At 44.6% G+C, this 17,423-nt stretch overlaps 1 protein-coding gene across 1 annotated transcript in view; it reads right to left on the bottom strand.

The window, feature by feature from the left end:
* The window catches only part of LOC307075591 (SH3 and multiple ankyrin repeat domains protein 2-like), a gene marked incomplete at its 3' end in the record, with an annotated part of 106,304 nt that overhangs the window by 10,945 nt on the left and 77,936 nt on the right, over positions 1-17,423 (bottom strand). Inside the window, exons 16-21 of the mRNA XM_079736232.1 lie at positions 6,202-6,337; positions 4,592-4,672; positions 2,395-2,418; positions 1,614-1,652; positions 399-502; positions 150-255 (exon numbers count right to left, since the gene is read on the bottom strand). Of these exons, the coding sequence (XP_079592358.1) occupies positions 150-255; positions 399-502; positions 1,614-1,652; positions 2,395-2,418; positions 4,592-4,672; positions 6,202-6,337 (490 nt within the window). The remainder of the gene's footprint in view (positions 1-149; positions 256-398; positions 503-1,613; positions 1,653-2,394; positions 2,419-4,591; positions 4,673-6,201; positions 6,338-17,423) is intronic.

Below are 17,423 nucleotides of genomic sequence, written 5' to 3'. Positions count from 1 at the left end.
CTTTCATTAGAATCCATTTTGTGAGTGAGAACAGAGAATCTCCTGTGAGGTTTAAATAACTGGCTTGGCGCTATGCAGGAGGCACACACATGCACGCATGCACGCAGACACGCACGCACACGCTCACACACGCACCGTGGATATCATACCTATGGACTTCTGTTTCTTGATGGTGCCCTTGGCAGGTATTCCCAGCAGGCCCCCGGGCACTGTGGGCGGGGCCACCGCCACCCCCTGGCGGTCGTGGTACAGAGACTGGAACACAGACGGGCGGCTGTCATTTCACTGATCTCTAGGAGATCTGAGGGCAGGAATCATAACCACTCACAAAAGGCCTGATCAGCAGTTATCTCTGTGAGCTCAGTGTGGGGGGGTGGGTTGTGGGGGTCTGGACTCACGTTCATCTCAGAGGTCGCCAGGCAGCGGCTGGAGGGGCGAGGTTTGATGGTGGCCACCTTCATGTCCGGGTTCTTCTGCGCCGGCTGGGCCTCGTCCACCTTGTCTGAAAGGAGAGGCGACGTCAGGGGGGGCCGAGACAGCGGCTTTAAGCGGAGATCACGGCCAAACGCAAGCCATTCCTTCTCTTATCCCCCCGGTGTGCTGCTGAGCGGGTGGTCAGCCTGAAGCCGTGCAGCTCTTCAAACAGCCCATAAAGCAGCACCACCAACTCACGGGGTCGCCCATCTGCCAATGCCCTTATATCCAGATCGGTCCAGTTTGAGAACACACTGACCACACTACAATAACAGGGTTAGGGTTAGGGTTGTAGTGTGGTCAGTGTGAGAACACACTGACCACACTACAATAACAGGGTTAGGGTTAGGGTTGTAGTGTGGTCAGTGTGAGAACACACTGACCACACTACAATAACAGGGTTAGGGTTAGGGTTGTAGTGTGGTCAGTGTGAGAACACACTGACCACACTACAATAACAGGGTTAGGGTTAGGGTTGTAGTGTGGTCAGTGTGAGAACACACTGACCACACTACAATAACAGCCACCTGTGTGCAGCTGAATATGACCTTTCTGAACTGTGAAAAGGAGCCATTTTACATTTGTCTCTGTAAATATCTTCTGTGTCATTAGGTTGAGAATAAACTGTATTGTATATCAAACAACGGATAATAATAGTAAAAATAAAATACATATTGAAAATCAACCCGTAAAAATAAGCAACATACATTCACAGTATATTGATATGCTCTCTGTTCTCTACAGTAAGATAACAACGATACACAAAACTCATGTAACCATGGCAACAGTATCTGTGCAATATGTTTATATACGAATTGCGGCAACTCCAGCCAACGTCAATCAGAACACTCAACCGAAACGTCATATTCAGCGCCCCCCATTGGTCGAGAGTGGATGTTTGGAGGCGTGGTTTAGGGGCGTGGTTTAGGGCAGTGATGAGCGATTGGCAGATCTAAACTTCCCTGTGGTTTGTGATGACGTCATCATAGAGCCTGCTTTTGTTGTTATGGTTAAAGTCCTATTTGTAATCTCCGAGAAGCTACATGCTACTCAGAGAAGCTACATGCTACTCTGAACTAGCCTGGTTAGCCCCCCCTCCCAGCCTTCAGGTGGTGCTCATGCACTGGGGTCATGTTTACTTAGAGTGACTTGGAAAACAATCCTCTTCTTCTGTGTATCTAAATACAAGAGGGGAAAGGAGGAGAGGGGATCATTACCAAATGACAGTGTACACACACACACACACACATACAAGCACACACACACACACACACACACACATGTACTCACACACATGCATGTATGTACACCCACACACACAAACACACACACACACACATAAACACACAAACACACATGTCTAATGTCTAATGCTTTCTATCAATATCTTTTATAACCTCTCTCTCCCATGAATCCCTCAGACCGATCGGGGCATGTGCGATACAGTTGCCCTGGAAACATTGCTATGAGTAAAAGGCATCTGTGAATATTTCAAGTTACACACACAAACACGCACACACACACACACACACAATCACATGGCAGCCGACATTTGAAGTCCTAAAGAGTGAGTGTGGAGAATGGGTGGAGAAGCCTGACTCCGCTGCACTCATGACTTATGAAGGGCAGTCGCAGTATCTCATGTTGTATGTTAAAAAGTAACATGGAAATGCGGACATTAAGCTCTGCATGAGTCCTGTTCAATCATTAGACAGATCAGTGACACCAACAGGTTTACATTCCAGACGAAAACATTCATCATGCACGTCCAGGGAACATCAGAGCATTCCTTCATGCAGATACCGTCCAGATGGGGGACTTCCTCTAGACTAGAACAGGAACAACACAGTGAGAACACACAGCGAGCTTCATACGTTGTGATAATCATGTTGACATTAAAACATGCTAACTGCCACTTACCACCTTTCTTTTTCCTCAGCGTAGCTACAGGACGGGAGAAGAGGGGGAGGTGAGCCTCTGTGCATTTTCACCAACAGCAATGCTGCTCAACAGCCTAAAGAACGCTGAGAGGGGCAGGTCCCCCCCCACAAGACCGCTGTGACTTCACTCTCCCAGGGTTAGTAACTAACCCTAGCCCAGGAGGAGTGAGGAGACGCCCTCAGGCTGGAATCAATACAAAGTAACCCCCACCTCCTCCCTCCTTAAGGTATGGTTCCATGTCTTTAATATGGGTTATTATGTAAACAGACCATTAAAGCGGAGCTGGCCCCTCTGATAACGCTCCTCCATGCTGCTACTGTTGAATGGGAGGAGCCATGAACTGAACCCTCAACAACAGGCCTCCCAGGCTCCTCCCACCTCTATGGCCTCCCAGGCTCCTCCCACCTCTACGGCCTCACAGGCTCCTCCCACCTCTATGGCCTCCCAGGCTCCTCCCACCTCTATGGCCTGCCAGGCTCCTCCCACCTCTATGGCCTGCCAGGCTCCTCCCACCTCTACGGCCTCCCAGGCTCCTCCCACCTCTATGGCCTCACAGGCTCCTCCCACCTCTACAGCCTCACAGGCTCTTCCTACCTCTATGGCCTCACAGGCTCCTCCCACCTCTATGGCCTGCCAGGCTCCTCCCACCTCTATGGCCTGCCAGGCTCCTCCCACCTCTATGGCCTCACAGGCTCCTCCCACCTCTACAGCCTCACAGGCTCTTCCTACCTCTATGGCCTCACAGGCTCCTCCCACCTCTATGGCCTGCCAGGCTCCTCCCACCTCTATGGCCTCCCAGGCTCCTCCCACCTCTATGGTCTCCCAGGCTCCTCCCACCTCTATGGCCTCACAGGCTCCTCCCACCTCTACGGCCTCACAGGCTCCTCCCACCTCTACGGCCTCACAGGCTCCTCCCACCTCTATGGCCTGCCAAGCTCCTCCCACCTCTACGGCCACCCAGGCTCCTCCCACCTCTATGGCCTCACAGGCTCCTCCCACCTCTATGGCCTCACAGGCTCCTCCCACCTCTACGGCCACCCAGGCTCCTCCCACCTCTATGGCCTCCCAGGCTCCTCCCACCTCTATGGCCTCACAGGCTCCTCCCACCTCTACAGCCTCCCAGGCTCCTCCTACCACTACGACCTCACAGGCTCCTCCCATGGCCTCCCAGGCTCCTCCCACCTCTATGGCCTCCCAGGCCCCTCCCACCTCTACGGCCTCACAGGCTCCTCCCACCTCTATGGCCTCACAGGCTCCTCCCACCTCTATGGCCTCACAGGCTCCTCCCACCTCTACGGCCTCACAGGCTCCTCCCACCTCTACGGCCTCACAGGCTCCTCCCACCTCTATGGCCTGACAGGCTCCTCCCACCTCTATGGCCTCCCAGGCTCCTCCCACCTCTACGGCCTCCCAGGCTCCTCCCATGGCCTCCCAGGCTCCTCCCACCTCTACGGTCCTATGGCCTCAATGTCCCGACTGCTCTGTCAGGGGAATCAGGAAGCAATCTAACGCCGTGCACACAGGCCTCGAGGTCTCTGTGAGACCTACCATGTGAAAACACACGCACACGCATACACACTATATATACAAACAATCTCACTTACAGACACATCACACAAGCACACACACACACACACACAACACCACCTCCACACTCTCAGAACCATGCATCATGAATGCTTATGTACATTGATGCCATATTTATGATTGCTTTGCTCCCTGTTTCTATGGCAACAGCCCAAGGGGGTATCTTTAGACACAGAGTCCCTCATGCGAGATAATGGCGATGACATCATAGATGACTGAGATAAATAAAACTGAAGCATTATACCAACGGCTAACCTACAAGCACAGGCTTAATGAGATGCGTGTGATGCAGCGACTGACAGCCAATGAGGGACTGGTATGAGAACCAGACGCAGGCTACACAGAGATCCTGCTTACCTTTATCCACTGGGGTCAGACAGCCAATGAGAAGAGAGAGGTTAGAGGTTAGTGGTCAGAGGTTAGAGGTTAGGGTGAGAGGTTAGAGGTTAGGGTTAGAGGTTAGTGGTCAGAGGTTAGGGTTAGAGGTGAGGATTAGAGGTTAGAGGTTAAGGTTAAGGTTAAGGTTAGAGGTTAGAGGTTAAGGTTAGAGGTTAAAGGTTAGGCCGGTGGACACTACCCTTATCCTTACCTAGTTCTTCCAGTTCAGAGGTCATCGACTTGGAGCGCATGGAGAGGGCAGTGGTGGGGGCTCGCTTTGGAGGTGGAGGGGCTGGGGACAGACAGACAGACAGGCAGACAGACAGACAGACAGGCAGACAGGCAGACAGACAGACAGACAGACAGGCAGACAGACAGACAGACAGGCAGACAGACAGACAGACAGACAGACAGATAATGAAGATAGATAATTTGTTTTGGACCAAAGCAAACAGCAGAGACGATGGTTGGATGCTGCATCAGGGGGACACTGAAGTCACTGCCCTTACTGGTATCATATAACCCTTACTGGTACCATATATCAACTACTGGTACCACATAACAACTACTGGTACCATATAACAACTACTGGTACCATATAACCCTTACTGGTATCATATAACAACTACTGGTACCATATAACAACTACTGGTACCATATAACAACTACTGGTACCATATAACCCTTACTGGTGTCATATATCAACTACTGGTATCATAGGATTAACCCTTACTGGTACCATATAACAACTAATGGTACCATATAACAACTACTGGTACCATACGATTAACCCTTACTGGTATCATATAACAACTACTGGTACCATATAACAACTACTGGTACCATATAACAACTACTGGTACCATAAAATAAACCCTTACTGGTACCATATAACCCTTACTGGTACCATATAACCCGTACTGGTACCATATATAAACCCTTACTGGTACCATATAACCCGTACTGGTACCAGCAGACTGTGGCTAACCCTTACTGGTACCATAAGAGGACTGTTGCCGTTAATATAGTAGTTATAGTATATATAATAGTATAATAGTTCATATAGTAGTTAAAGTATATATAATAGTATAACAGTTAATATGGTAGTTATAGTATATATAATATTATAATAGTTAATATAGTAGTTATAGTGTATATAATAGTATAATAATTCATATAGTAGTTATACTATATATAATAGTATAATAGTTCATTTAGTAGTTATAGTGTATATAATAGTATAATAGTTCATATAGTAGTTATAGTGTATATAATAGTATAATAGTTCATATAGTAGTTATAGTATATATACTAGTATAACAGTTAATATAGTAGTTATCGTGTATACAATAGTATAATAGTTCATATAGTAGTTATAGTGTATATAATAGTATAACAGTTAATATAGTAGTTACAGTATAACTGCTGATATAGCAGTAATAGTATAGTAGTAGTATGGAGGTTACCTCTAACAGTTAATATCGTAGTTATGGTATATATAATAGTATAACAGCTGATATAGCAGTAATAGTATAGTAGTAGTGTGGAGGTTACCTCTAACAGTTAATATAGCCGTTCTAGAATATATAATAGTATAACAGCTGATATAGCAGTAACAGTATAGTAGTAGTATGGAGGTTACCTCTAACAGTTCATATAGTAGTTATAGTATAACAGCTGATATAGCAGTAATAGTATAGTAGTAGTATGGCGGTTACCTCTAACAGTTCATATAGTAGTTATAGTATATATAATAGTATAACAGCTGATGTAGCAGTAATAGTATAGCAGTAGTATGGAGGTTACCTCTTGCGGCGGTACCTTTTTTGCGGGCGGTGTCGTCAGGCTCTGGGCTGCGGCTGACCGTCACCACCTTGATAAGCAGCCGGTCGCTGCCCACACGGATCATGTTGACCACCTGCCTGTGGCCAACCTTCACCACGCTCACCTGGTTCACCTGCACACACACACACACAGTCATCATCATTACCTTCATCTTTAAACAGCCTGAACACCTGATCCCCATTTTCAAATCAGATCCACCAGTGAGAGACTAAATGACTCAGAGTGTGGAGAACACCTGCCCTGCCCTGGTAGGCTGTTCTCTGCCTGGTGGGCTGTTCTCTGCCCTGGTGGGCTGTTCTCTGCCTGGTGGGCTGTTCTCTGCCCTGGTGGGCTGTTCTCGGCCCTGGTGGGCTGTTCTCTGCCTGGTGGGCTGTTCTCTGCCTGGTAGGCTGTTCTCTGCCTGGTGGGCTGTTCTCTGCCTGGTAGGCTGTTCTCTGCCTGGTGGGCTGTTTTCTGCCTGGTTGGCCAGCTGTTCCTGTATAATTACAACCTGTTTCGGCGTGTCACCTCTATCTAAACCCAGTGCAGAAGTGGCTCCTGGTTCATTGTCCAAACCCAGTGCAGCAGTGGCTCCTGGTTCATTGTCCAAACTCAGTGTAGCAGTGGCTCCTGGTTCCTTGTCCAAACCCAGTGTAGCAGTGGCTCCTGGTTCATTGTCCAAACCCAGTGCAGCAGTGGCTCCTGGTTCCTTGTCTAAACCCAGTGTAGCAGTGGCTCCTGGTTCCTTGTCTAAACCCAGTGTAGCAGTGGCTCCTGGTTCCTTGTTTAAACCCAGTGCAGCAGTGGCTCCTGGTTCCTTGTCCAAACTCAGTACAGCAGTGGCTCAGGGTTCCTTGTAAATCAAACATATTGGCATAATTCTGTAATCTGCCTCCGTTCATTGGTTTCATATTTGTGACGATGAGAAGAACCGACTATTTCTAACATGCCGGTATTCCTTTAGACCAGGGGTCGGCAACCTTTTCTTTGTAAAGGGCCATTGTTGGTAAGACAAGGGGGTGTGGATAGCTGTCTGGGGCCGCATATATATTTTTTGTAATAGGCTATTTAGCTATTTTATCAATGATATGATAACCTGTAAAGGCTATATTAAACTATTTGAGTTTATGCAATGAATATATGCAATTGCGATAAAACAATCACAAGAAAATATATTTTAGTGGATGTTATATCTAAAGTGACATGAGGGAGGAAAGCAGGAAAAATCAACTAACAGATTTTTAAGTTGAAATTTAGTAGTCCTAGATCTGCAGTTTCAGTCCATGTTTGTGCAAATGAAATTAATATCATTTCATCATAGAAAATATCAGCCTAAGCCTGTAAAATAACAACACTGGGAAACATTTCAAACAATTGAATTTTGATTGTCTATTTCAGTGCTAAGTATTCTTGTTGCATTGATTCCCAGCAACACTTGGGGCCTGAACAATATTAGCTCAGCGTTTTTTTCTCTGAAAAATGACAACTTGCTATAACGAGATAATACTTTTGTATTATTTTATGTATGTATGTATTGCTGGATACTTCATAAACTTTATTTTCTTTTCGCATCATTTATATTCCATGGGCTGCTGTAACAAGTTAATTTCCCATGTATGGGATGAAAGTAAGTTATATAAACCACATATGGTAGACTTTTGGCCTACAACAATCATAGGAAAATAAAAACCATAAATATTACTATACATTTTTTTTTTGCCATCGGTCCGCAAGGGCGCGGCAAAGGGGCGCGGGTTGTGACCCCTGCTTTAGACCATCGGCTTGAAGCTAACTCGGCTTGAAGCTAACACAAGGGCAACCGTTTCCAGCAGAGAGCTGGACAGTGGGCTGTTTCTGGATGAAGTTTATATTTATCTCATCCTTAATCCCGCTTAGGGGCTCACACTCTTAACACACCAAACATCATCTCATCACCACAGCCCTTTAGAGACAAGGACAAACTGTATCATCAACAATGTTCTTACAATGGAGCAAAGCAAACGGGACACAAGCCAAATTAATTAAAGGAAATGCACGATCAAGGCCACGAAGACGGTTTCTGAGAGCATTTACATCACTAACAAGAAGCTGATCCATCAGCTCAGTCTCTAGACAGTGATTGGTCCTCTCTGGACTCTAGTGAACAGGGCTGGGCCTTTCCGTAGATACGCTGAGACTATACTGGGTTTATGGGTCCTGAACACTAGTGGAGTCGCTCCCCTCTCCTCCTCCTCTCCCCTCTCCTCCTCCTCCTCCTCCTCTCCTCCTATCCCCTCCTCCTCTCCCCTCTCCTCCTCTCCCCTCCTCCACCTCCTCCTCTCCCCTCCTCCACCTCCTCCTCTCCCCTCCTCCTCCTCCTCTCCCCTGCTCCTCCTCTCCCCTCCTCCTCTCCCCTCTCCTCCTCCCTGTCCTCCTCTCTCTACCTCCCGCTGTGTGTGTGTGTGTGTGTGTGTGTGTGTGTGTGTGTGTGTGTGTGTGTGGGGGGGGGGGGGGGGGGTCACGAGAAGTGTAAAGAGTGTAAGAAGAAAAGGGAAGTGAGTTGTAAGAAAGGCTCTTGCCCTTAAGAAATGGAAGAGGGAGATGTGTGTATGCATGTGTGTGACTGAGTGAGTGTGTGTGTTGGTGGTAGAGGGAGATGTGTGTATGCATGTGTGTGACTGAGTGAGTGTGTGTGTTGGTTTGTGAGAGAGAGAGTGAGCGAGAGAGAGAGAATCTTGCCTTTCTCTAGCCTTTATCTAACTAACACTGCTGCAATGTCGTGGCAGAAGCCATTTTGATAATTAGAGAGAAATGCCAGCAGCTGGTCTAGTTTGACCTGATGTTCTGCCCTGTAACACACACACACACACACACACACACACACACACACACACACACACACACACACACACACACACACACACACAGAGTTCCTAGTATGGCCTTATGTAATCCGTTCTGTCTTCCCACCCTATTGCATAACATTGCTGGAAGGATACCCACACACACTCACACTCACACACACACACACACACACACACACACACACACACACACACTAAATATACATAACAAAACTTTGCTTGAGTCTGGCCTTAATCTCTAATAGCTAATACACTCAACTGATCAACTGACACTTAAGCAAAAACATAGATGGAGAGAGAATGTCTAGCGATCTACCCGCACTACCTTTGTGATTGACCGGTGGATCACATTCAACGTATTGGGCATCCCTGGGCTACAGGCTAGCTGCTTCTGACATATCTGATGTACTAAAGGTAGAAGCTAAATGCTAATGTAAACAATGTTATTCACGTCATACTATCTACACAAACAAGATGTCATATGAAAGAGAGTCCAAAGAGTCCAACCGTACAAGCCTTATCATTTTGTGAGCTTATCTCGATTAACTAGATGTGAAAGAATAACGTCAATAACACTATTCCTGGTTACTACAAGTGATGACACACACACACACACACTCATACTTGATTCAATCATTTCAAACTATCAGCTTTAACAGCTCACCTATTGTATATTTTATCTCAAATGTATTCAAACTTCATCACTTCAGCTATTTGTTTAACTCTTCACTTTATTTGTTTCCAACCATTGTGCATTTCAACACAATTCAACTTTTCTTAAGTGAGATGTTTGCTAATTGCTAATTGGCAATCATGTGTGCTTCCATATTTTTTATTAGGTGAGTGCTGCATGCAGCGCTCATTTATTGTTCTTCTTAAGTTGTATTCTTTCTTTCCTCTTTATTATTCTCTACAAACGTTGGGACCTATCTCCTTCCTCAGTTTTTCACCTAGAGACTCCATTCATTTTAAAATGTTCATATTAGCTTGGAATCGCGCGCTTCTTTTAGACAAATATTTTATACTTTTTAAGTTGTGTTTATATTGTGTATATAGTTTATATTGTGGCGACCACAGGTGTAGACGCTCATTCAGATGCACAAGGGAATCTGGGGGGTTCATTTATCCTGGAGATTTGGAGCCTTTTGGGGACAGTGTGGTTGCTGGTTTGGGTGGGGTTAATGGGTTGGGGAGGTAGTTCATTAGTTGTGTGTTGTTGAGTGTTGACATGTTGTGTGTGTATTTTTGCCGCCACCATCACCGAGAATGACGTGTTCTTTTATTTGGTGTGCTGTTTTCGATGTTTGTTATTGGTCGGGGTCGGCTTAGCTCAGGAGGTGAATGTGATTAGCCTTACAAGCCGTTTCGAAAATCTGCCCCATATAACATCACTAGTGGGCGTGTCCACCTAGATCTGTGCTGGATAGATCAGTCTACCAGCCTACCCAGTGGACAGAGGTAAACGTTGCTCATCAATCCAGCACAGATCTAGTTGGACACTCCCACTTGTGATGTCATATGGGGCAGATTTTCGAAACGGCTTGTAAGGCTAATCACACTCACACCTGTTGGTATAATATGTCCCTTTTAAAAAAATGATAATATTTTAAAAGTAGAATATTGTGGCGAGCAGCACGTGAAGTATGAGATCGGAGCCCAGGTTCAACCAATTATGCAGTTCTGGTACTTCAACAGTTTAAGACGTAAACTAAATAAATTTTTAACCGTTTATCTTCATTCAAACCATTTAACAAATCTACACACTTGTATCTTCAATAATATCCAAACGGAATTTCGATATCATTTAAATTTTATTCTGAATCACAGTTTTAGTTTCATACCGGCTTGGTTTTCAGTTGGTCTCATTGATTTACGTTGACGCTGGAGCGTGAGGACGTTCAGCAGTGTTGCCAGATTGGGCTGTTTTCCCAGCCGGATTGGGATACTTTTGGAGGATGTTCAGGCAGTGTTGCCAGATTGGGCTGTTTTCCCCGCCGGATTGGGATACTTTTGGAGGACGTTCAGGCAGTGTTGCCAGATTGGGCGTTTATTCCCGCTCTATTGGGCTACTTTTAATCACGCACCGGCTCGGTATTCTCTTATACACCGCGCGCACACACACACACACACACACACACACACACACACACACACACACACACACACACACACACACACACACACACACCAGCAGTGCAGGGCAATACATTTGACGTTTCAGATTCTTCGGTTCAATTCATTTTACATTTCTGCATTTTTAACAATGCTTCGCGCTTTTCATTCAGCTGTCACTTTATTTGTTTCCAACCATTTAATTTTTTTAAATGGCGTGCATGTTTACATTGTTTACTCCATTTAGTATCGGACTGAAATCGGTATTGGCAGATAGCCAAAGCTGTAGTATCGGTATCGGTGATATCGGATATAACATCGGGACATCCCAATGTATCATATTATATTATTATAATATATTAGGACCTGAATACACTAAACACAGCAGAGCAAGCTGGGTCAGTCCTATATCAGAGTAGAGCCTGTACACATTAGTCCTATTTCAGAGTACCGTATTTCCCGCACTATAACGCGCACCGGATTATAAGGCGCACCTTCAATGAATGACCTATTTTAGAACTTTTTTCATAAATAGGGCGCACCGGATTATAAGGCGCACTGTCGTTTTTTGAGAAAATTACCGGCTTTTAAGTGCGCCTTATAGTGCGGAAAATACGGTAGTCTTTATACAGAGGTCATATATCAGAGTAAAGCCTTTATACAGAGGTCATATATTAGAGTAGAGCCTTCATACAGAGGTCATATATTAGAGTAGAGCCTTCATACAGAGGTCATATATCACAGTAGAGCCTTTACACAGAGGTCATATATCAGAGTAGAGCCTTTGCACATTAGCCCTATATCAGAGTAGAGCCTTTATACAGAGGTCCTATATCACAGTAGAGCCTTTATACCAGAGATGTGGACTCGAGTCACATGACTTGAGTCAGACTCGAGTCATGATTTTGATGACTTCAGACTAGGGTTGGATTTAGTGATTCGTTTCCGCGAACCAGTTCGCGTCATTCAGTTCGCCAAGAGGAGTCGTTCACGAATCGTTCGTTCGTTCGTTCAGTCGAGTTTCCTGTAGCGGTGAATCAAATCATACACAGTTCTCTGAGTCAGTCAGACTCAGCCCCTCGTTCGTTCGTTCATTCAGTCGAGTTTCCGGTAGAATCATGGAATGAACGGCTCAGACTCAGCGCCTCCCTCGTTCTCATTCTCATACGTCAACATTACAACTTTAACCAAACGTAGCGGGATGGGGGGTGTAGTTGATTATTGGATGTTTAACATCCAATAACAGCAAAATAATAGACTTGATTTAGCAATGATGGTGGGTGTCCCGGGTGTTTTAGGCTCCCATAAACAAGCTAGCTGCCAAAATGAACACTGCCTTCAAAACGAGAGCTGGTTAATTGTGAAAAATGCATTAAACTGTCATCAGACAACGCAGTTATACGCTATTGTAATGACCTCGCCGGTGACAAACCAGGTCACTGAAAACCCGTAACCAACGGCAAAAAGTCACACTAACAACAACCGGTTACCCGGGCAACCCCCCAACCCGGTCTCTTCAACGTGCAACGTCCACCCTCCTGTTCTCCCAAGGCCCTCCCTCAGCTGACCTGATGATTCGCCCCCCCCACACTGATTGACAAGAAGAACATCCATTGCATGGACAGAGAACAACTGGCATAACGGACAACGAAATACAATGCAACCCATAACACACAAACTGTTTAAATGTCCCAGAGATGCTACACTATAGACTCTAGAGTTTCTGGTATAAAGGCTGGGACGAATTTCAAATGATAAATATGTACACTTTATGTTGAAAGTAAACTGTCGCGATTTCCATTGAAACGAATTGCGCAGTGACTAGTCTTCACAACGAGAGCTGGTAGGTTGTGAAAAATGTGGTATAAAGGCTGGGACGAATTTCGAATTATAAATATGTACAATGCATCCTTTAAATACGTCCATGCAACAGATGGCCAATGTGAATAATAGATAGCTCGCTCACTAAGCCCATTTGTTTTTTCCCCATTAAACCTGTTGATTTCTGTCTCTCATTGACTAAAATTCAACGAGAGCGTCCTAGACTCAGTCCTAGAACAGCATACGATTGGCTGGCTCTCGTGAGTCGTGACGTCTCTCAGTCGGTCCCTCCTCACCACTCACACAGTGAGTGAACGAACTGTCAGCGAGTCAGCGACTAGTGGGTCTGGGAGGAGTCGAGTCTGAGAACGAACGAGGCGAACGAGACGAACGAGACGAACGAGAGAGAGAGGAACCAGTTCAGTTCATTCGTCTTAACGATTCGTTCATTCGAACTGATTCGTTAGCGAACAAGTCAACACTACTTCAGACTCCACTTGACAAGATTACGCATGCCTTGCGACTCGACTTAGACTTGACTGCTATTGACTTGAGACTTGACTCGGACTTTGCCTCTTTGACTTGTAATGACTCGACATGTCTTGAGTCAAAAACATTTATTGTTTTAGATATCTAACCTGTTTCCCGCCTAGAGGGCTAGACACCCAAGACGCATTCACTTCCGTGAAGATGAAAAAAAAAACAGCGAGCGAAGACAAATCTACACTTCAATAATATCAAAACGAAATTTCGATATCGTTTATGCTTTATTCAGAATAACAGATTTAGTTTCATATCAGCTGCGTTTTGAGTTGGTCCCATTGAAGCCGTCTGGCCAGCCTCTGACACTTAAGACATCGTAACTAAATCATTGTTCAACCATTTACCTTCGTTCAAAAAATATAACAAATCTACACACTCGTATCTTCAATAATATCTAAACTGAATTTTGATATAATTTATGCTTTCTTCAGAATCACAGTTTAAGTTTCATATTGGCTTCGTTTCAGTTGGTCTCATTGATTTACGTTGATGCTGGAGGTGAGGACGTTCAGCAGTGTTGCCAGATTGGGCGTTTTTTACGGACCTATTGGCCTACGTTTTGAGGACGTTCAGGCAGTGTTGCCAGATTGGGCGGTTTTCCAACCCTATTGGGGTACTTTTAAAAACATACGATTTCGGCGCATGCGCATATCATAACACATTTGAAGACAGAAACAATGAACATATTATAACTGTGTTGATAAGAAATGACGGTACATTAGAGTGGTATGTTGAAATTATGATCAATAGCCTAATAATGACATTTTTAATTAAAAAAAACATGATGACTTGTTCAAGACTTGAAAAAGTTTGGGACTTGGACTTTGACTCGACTTGGCTTTGGTGTGACTTTGACTTGGACTCGACTTGCCTTTCCCTGTCTTGACTTGGGACTCGACTCGGACTTGACTGCTAAGACTTGGGACTTGCTTGGGACTTGCCAAACAGTGACTTTGTCCCATCTCTGCTTTATGCAGGGGACCTATATCACAGTAGAGCCTTTATACAGAGGTCATATATCAGAGTAGAGCCTTTGCACATTAGCCCTATATCACAGTAGAGCCTTTACACAGAGGTCCTATATCAGAGTAGAGCCTTTACACAGAGGTACTATATCAGAGTAGAGCCTTTACACAGAGGTCCTATATCACAGTAGAGCCTTTACACAGAGGTCCTATATCAGAGTGGAGCCTTTACACAGAGGTCCTATATCACAGTAGAGCCATTACACAGAGGTCCTATATCAGAGTAGAGCCTTTACACAGAGGTACTATATCAGAGTAGAGCCTTTACACAGAGGTCCTATATCAGAGTAGAGCCTTTACACAGAGGTCCTATATCAGAGTAGAGCCTTTACACAGAGGTCCTATATCAGAGTAGAGCCTTTACACAGAGGTACTATATCAGAGTACAGCCTTTATACAGAGGTCCTATATCACAGTAGAGCCTTTATACAGAGGTCCTATATCACAGTAGAGCCTTTATACAGAGGTCATATATCAGAGTAGAGCCTTTGCACATTAGCCCTATATCACAGTAGAGCCTTTATACAGAGGTCCTATATCACAGTAGAGCCTTTATACAGAGGTCCTATATCACAGTAGAGCCTTTACACAGAGGTCCTATATCAGAGTGGAGCCTTTACACAGAGGTCCTATATCAGAGTAGAGCCTTTACACAGAGGTCCTATATCACAGTAGAGCCTTTACACAGAGGTCCTATGTCAGAGTAGAGCCTTTACACAGAGGTACTATATCACATTTACATTTACATTTAGGGCATTTAGCAGACGCTTTTATCCAAAGCGACTTACAATAAGTGCACTTGTTACAATAAGTACATTTGTCATAAGAAGTGAAACAATATATCGCTGTCGGTACAGTAAAGATGTTCATAGAACCAAGTGCAAGTATTACAATCACTAGGCTAACCCATTCCCCGTGTAAAGCAAAGATAGCAGCTACTATAGATGCTACACAATTAAGTACCTTGAATAAGTGCAATGTACAAGTGCCAGGACGTACAACATTCAATGGTTGCTGTGCATTGGTTTGTATGCAGAGTCGAGGTGAACTCTGAACAGGTGAGTTTTAAGTCTTTTGCGGAAGCTGGTGAGCGACTCTGCGATCCTGTCATCGGTAGGGAGCTCGTTCCACCACACAGAGGTCCTATATCAGAGTAGAGCCTTTACACAGAGGTCCTATATCAGAGTAGAGCCTTTACACAGAGGTCCTATATCAGAGTAGAGCCTTTACACAGAGGTCCTATATCAGAGAAGAGCCTTTACACAGAGGTACTATATCAGAGTAGAGCCTTTATACAGAGGTCATATATCACAGTAGAGCCTTTACAGAGGGCTGTCATCATATTCACCACAGATGAATGGCTCTGCTACGTTTATGTACCAGGGCACAGGGTCCATGGTGTTATCTTCACTGGTTGTTCAGTCTACAACCCGTGAGCTGCTACATAAGAAGAGCATCATGAGTTCTAAGAACTCTGTTTATACTACAAAGACACCGCTGTGAAAATGGTCGCTTGCAGTGTCAATGGACTGCTTTACCGAGGACAGGTTTAGGGGAGTCTTAGAGAGTCAATCCCTTTACAAAGGACTCGTTTACAGAAGTCGTTACCAAGGGCCCGTTTACAGGAGTCTTTACCAAGGACCTGTTTACAGGAGCCTTACCAAGGACTCGTTTACAGGAGTCTTTACCAATGACCCGTTTACAGGAGTCTTTACCAAGGACCCGTTTACAGGAGTCTTTATTGCAACTCTCATTGCAATTAATTTAGAGAATGTATCATTTAGTTAAGCTAATTGAAGAATTTGTATGTTTAAAAACATGCAAAATTACAACTACGGGCATTACAAATTGGAAAGGATATATTTTTTTTTACACCTGAAATGAATGTGGCAATGTGGCTAGATAACATTCCAGCTGGTTAGGTTGAGAAACGTGGGCATTGGCAATTTGTGTTTTCCTACCAATCATATGAGCGGTGACAATGACCATGACCTTTACACCAAACCAAACGAGAACAGATAAGGTATCAGAGTTCTTCAACGTCCAGCCCCACTCTGTTCATCACTCTATCAATCACCACATCGCTTGTTGCAATCTTTAACAAAAGTGTTTATATTGGCTGCCGTTGGATTCCAATGCACCCTGGGCATAGAGCTCAGTGTGTGTTCATTTCACACCCCTGTGCACAACAACACAGCAGCTGATTGGATGGCACACACCTGTGCACGCAGCAAACAGTGTACTACTATCAATGCAACACACACAAACACATAGAGGGTGTTCACACACACACACACACACAAACACACGCACATCTTCGAGGCCATCTGCCTGGGCTCTGCCAGGAGGGACCAATGAATATGTTTTCCTTCATTATCTTCAAGTTGTATGATTTGAAGTCTTTCTCTCACGTAGCGTGATGTCTTGTTTACCTTGATATCATCAGCCCTGGGAATCCCCTTCTATGAACATTCCAGCGTGGCCGTGTTAGATATACAGTATGCATCACTGTATCTCACTGTAGATATTCAGTATCTCACTGTATCTCACTGTAGCTATCCCGTTTATGTATCACTGTATCAAAATGTAGATATACAGTACATATATATATATATATATATCACTGTATCTCACTGTGGATATTCAGTATCTCACTGTAGATATAGACTATATACATCACTGTATCTCACTGTAGATATTCAGTATCTCACTGTAGCTATCCCGTTTATGTATCACTGTATCAAAATGTAGATATACAGTACATATATATATATATATATATATCACTGTATCTCACTGTGGATATACAGTATCTCACTGTATCTATCCCGTTTATGTATCACTGTATCAAAATGTAGATATACAGTACATATAT

This window comes from Pollachius pollachius (genome assembly GCF_949987615.1).
Source record: "Pollachius pollachius genome assembly, chromosome: 5".
NCBI classification, from domain to species: domain Eukaryota; kingdom Metazoa; phylum Chordata; class Actinopteri; order Gadiformes; family Gadidae; genus Pollachius; species Pollachius pollachius.
Note: the sequence above shows the minus strand (reverse complement) of the source record. Positions and strands in the feature narration are given on the sequence as shown.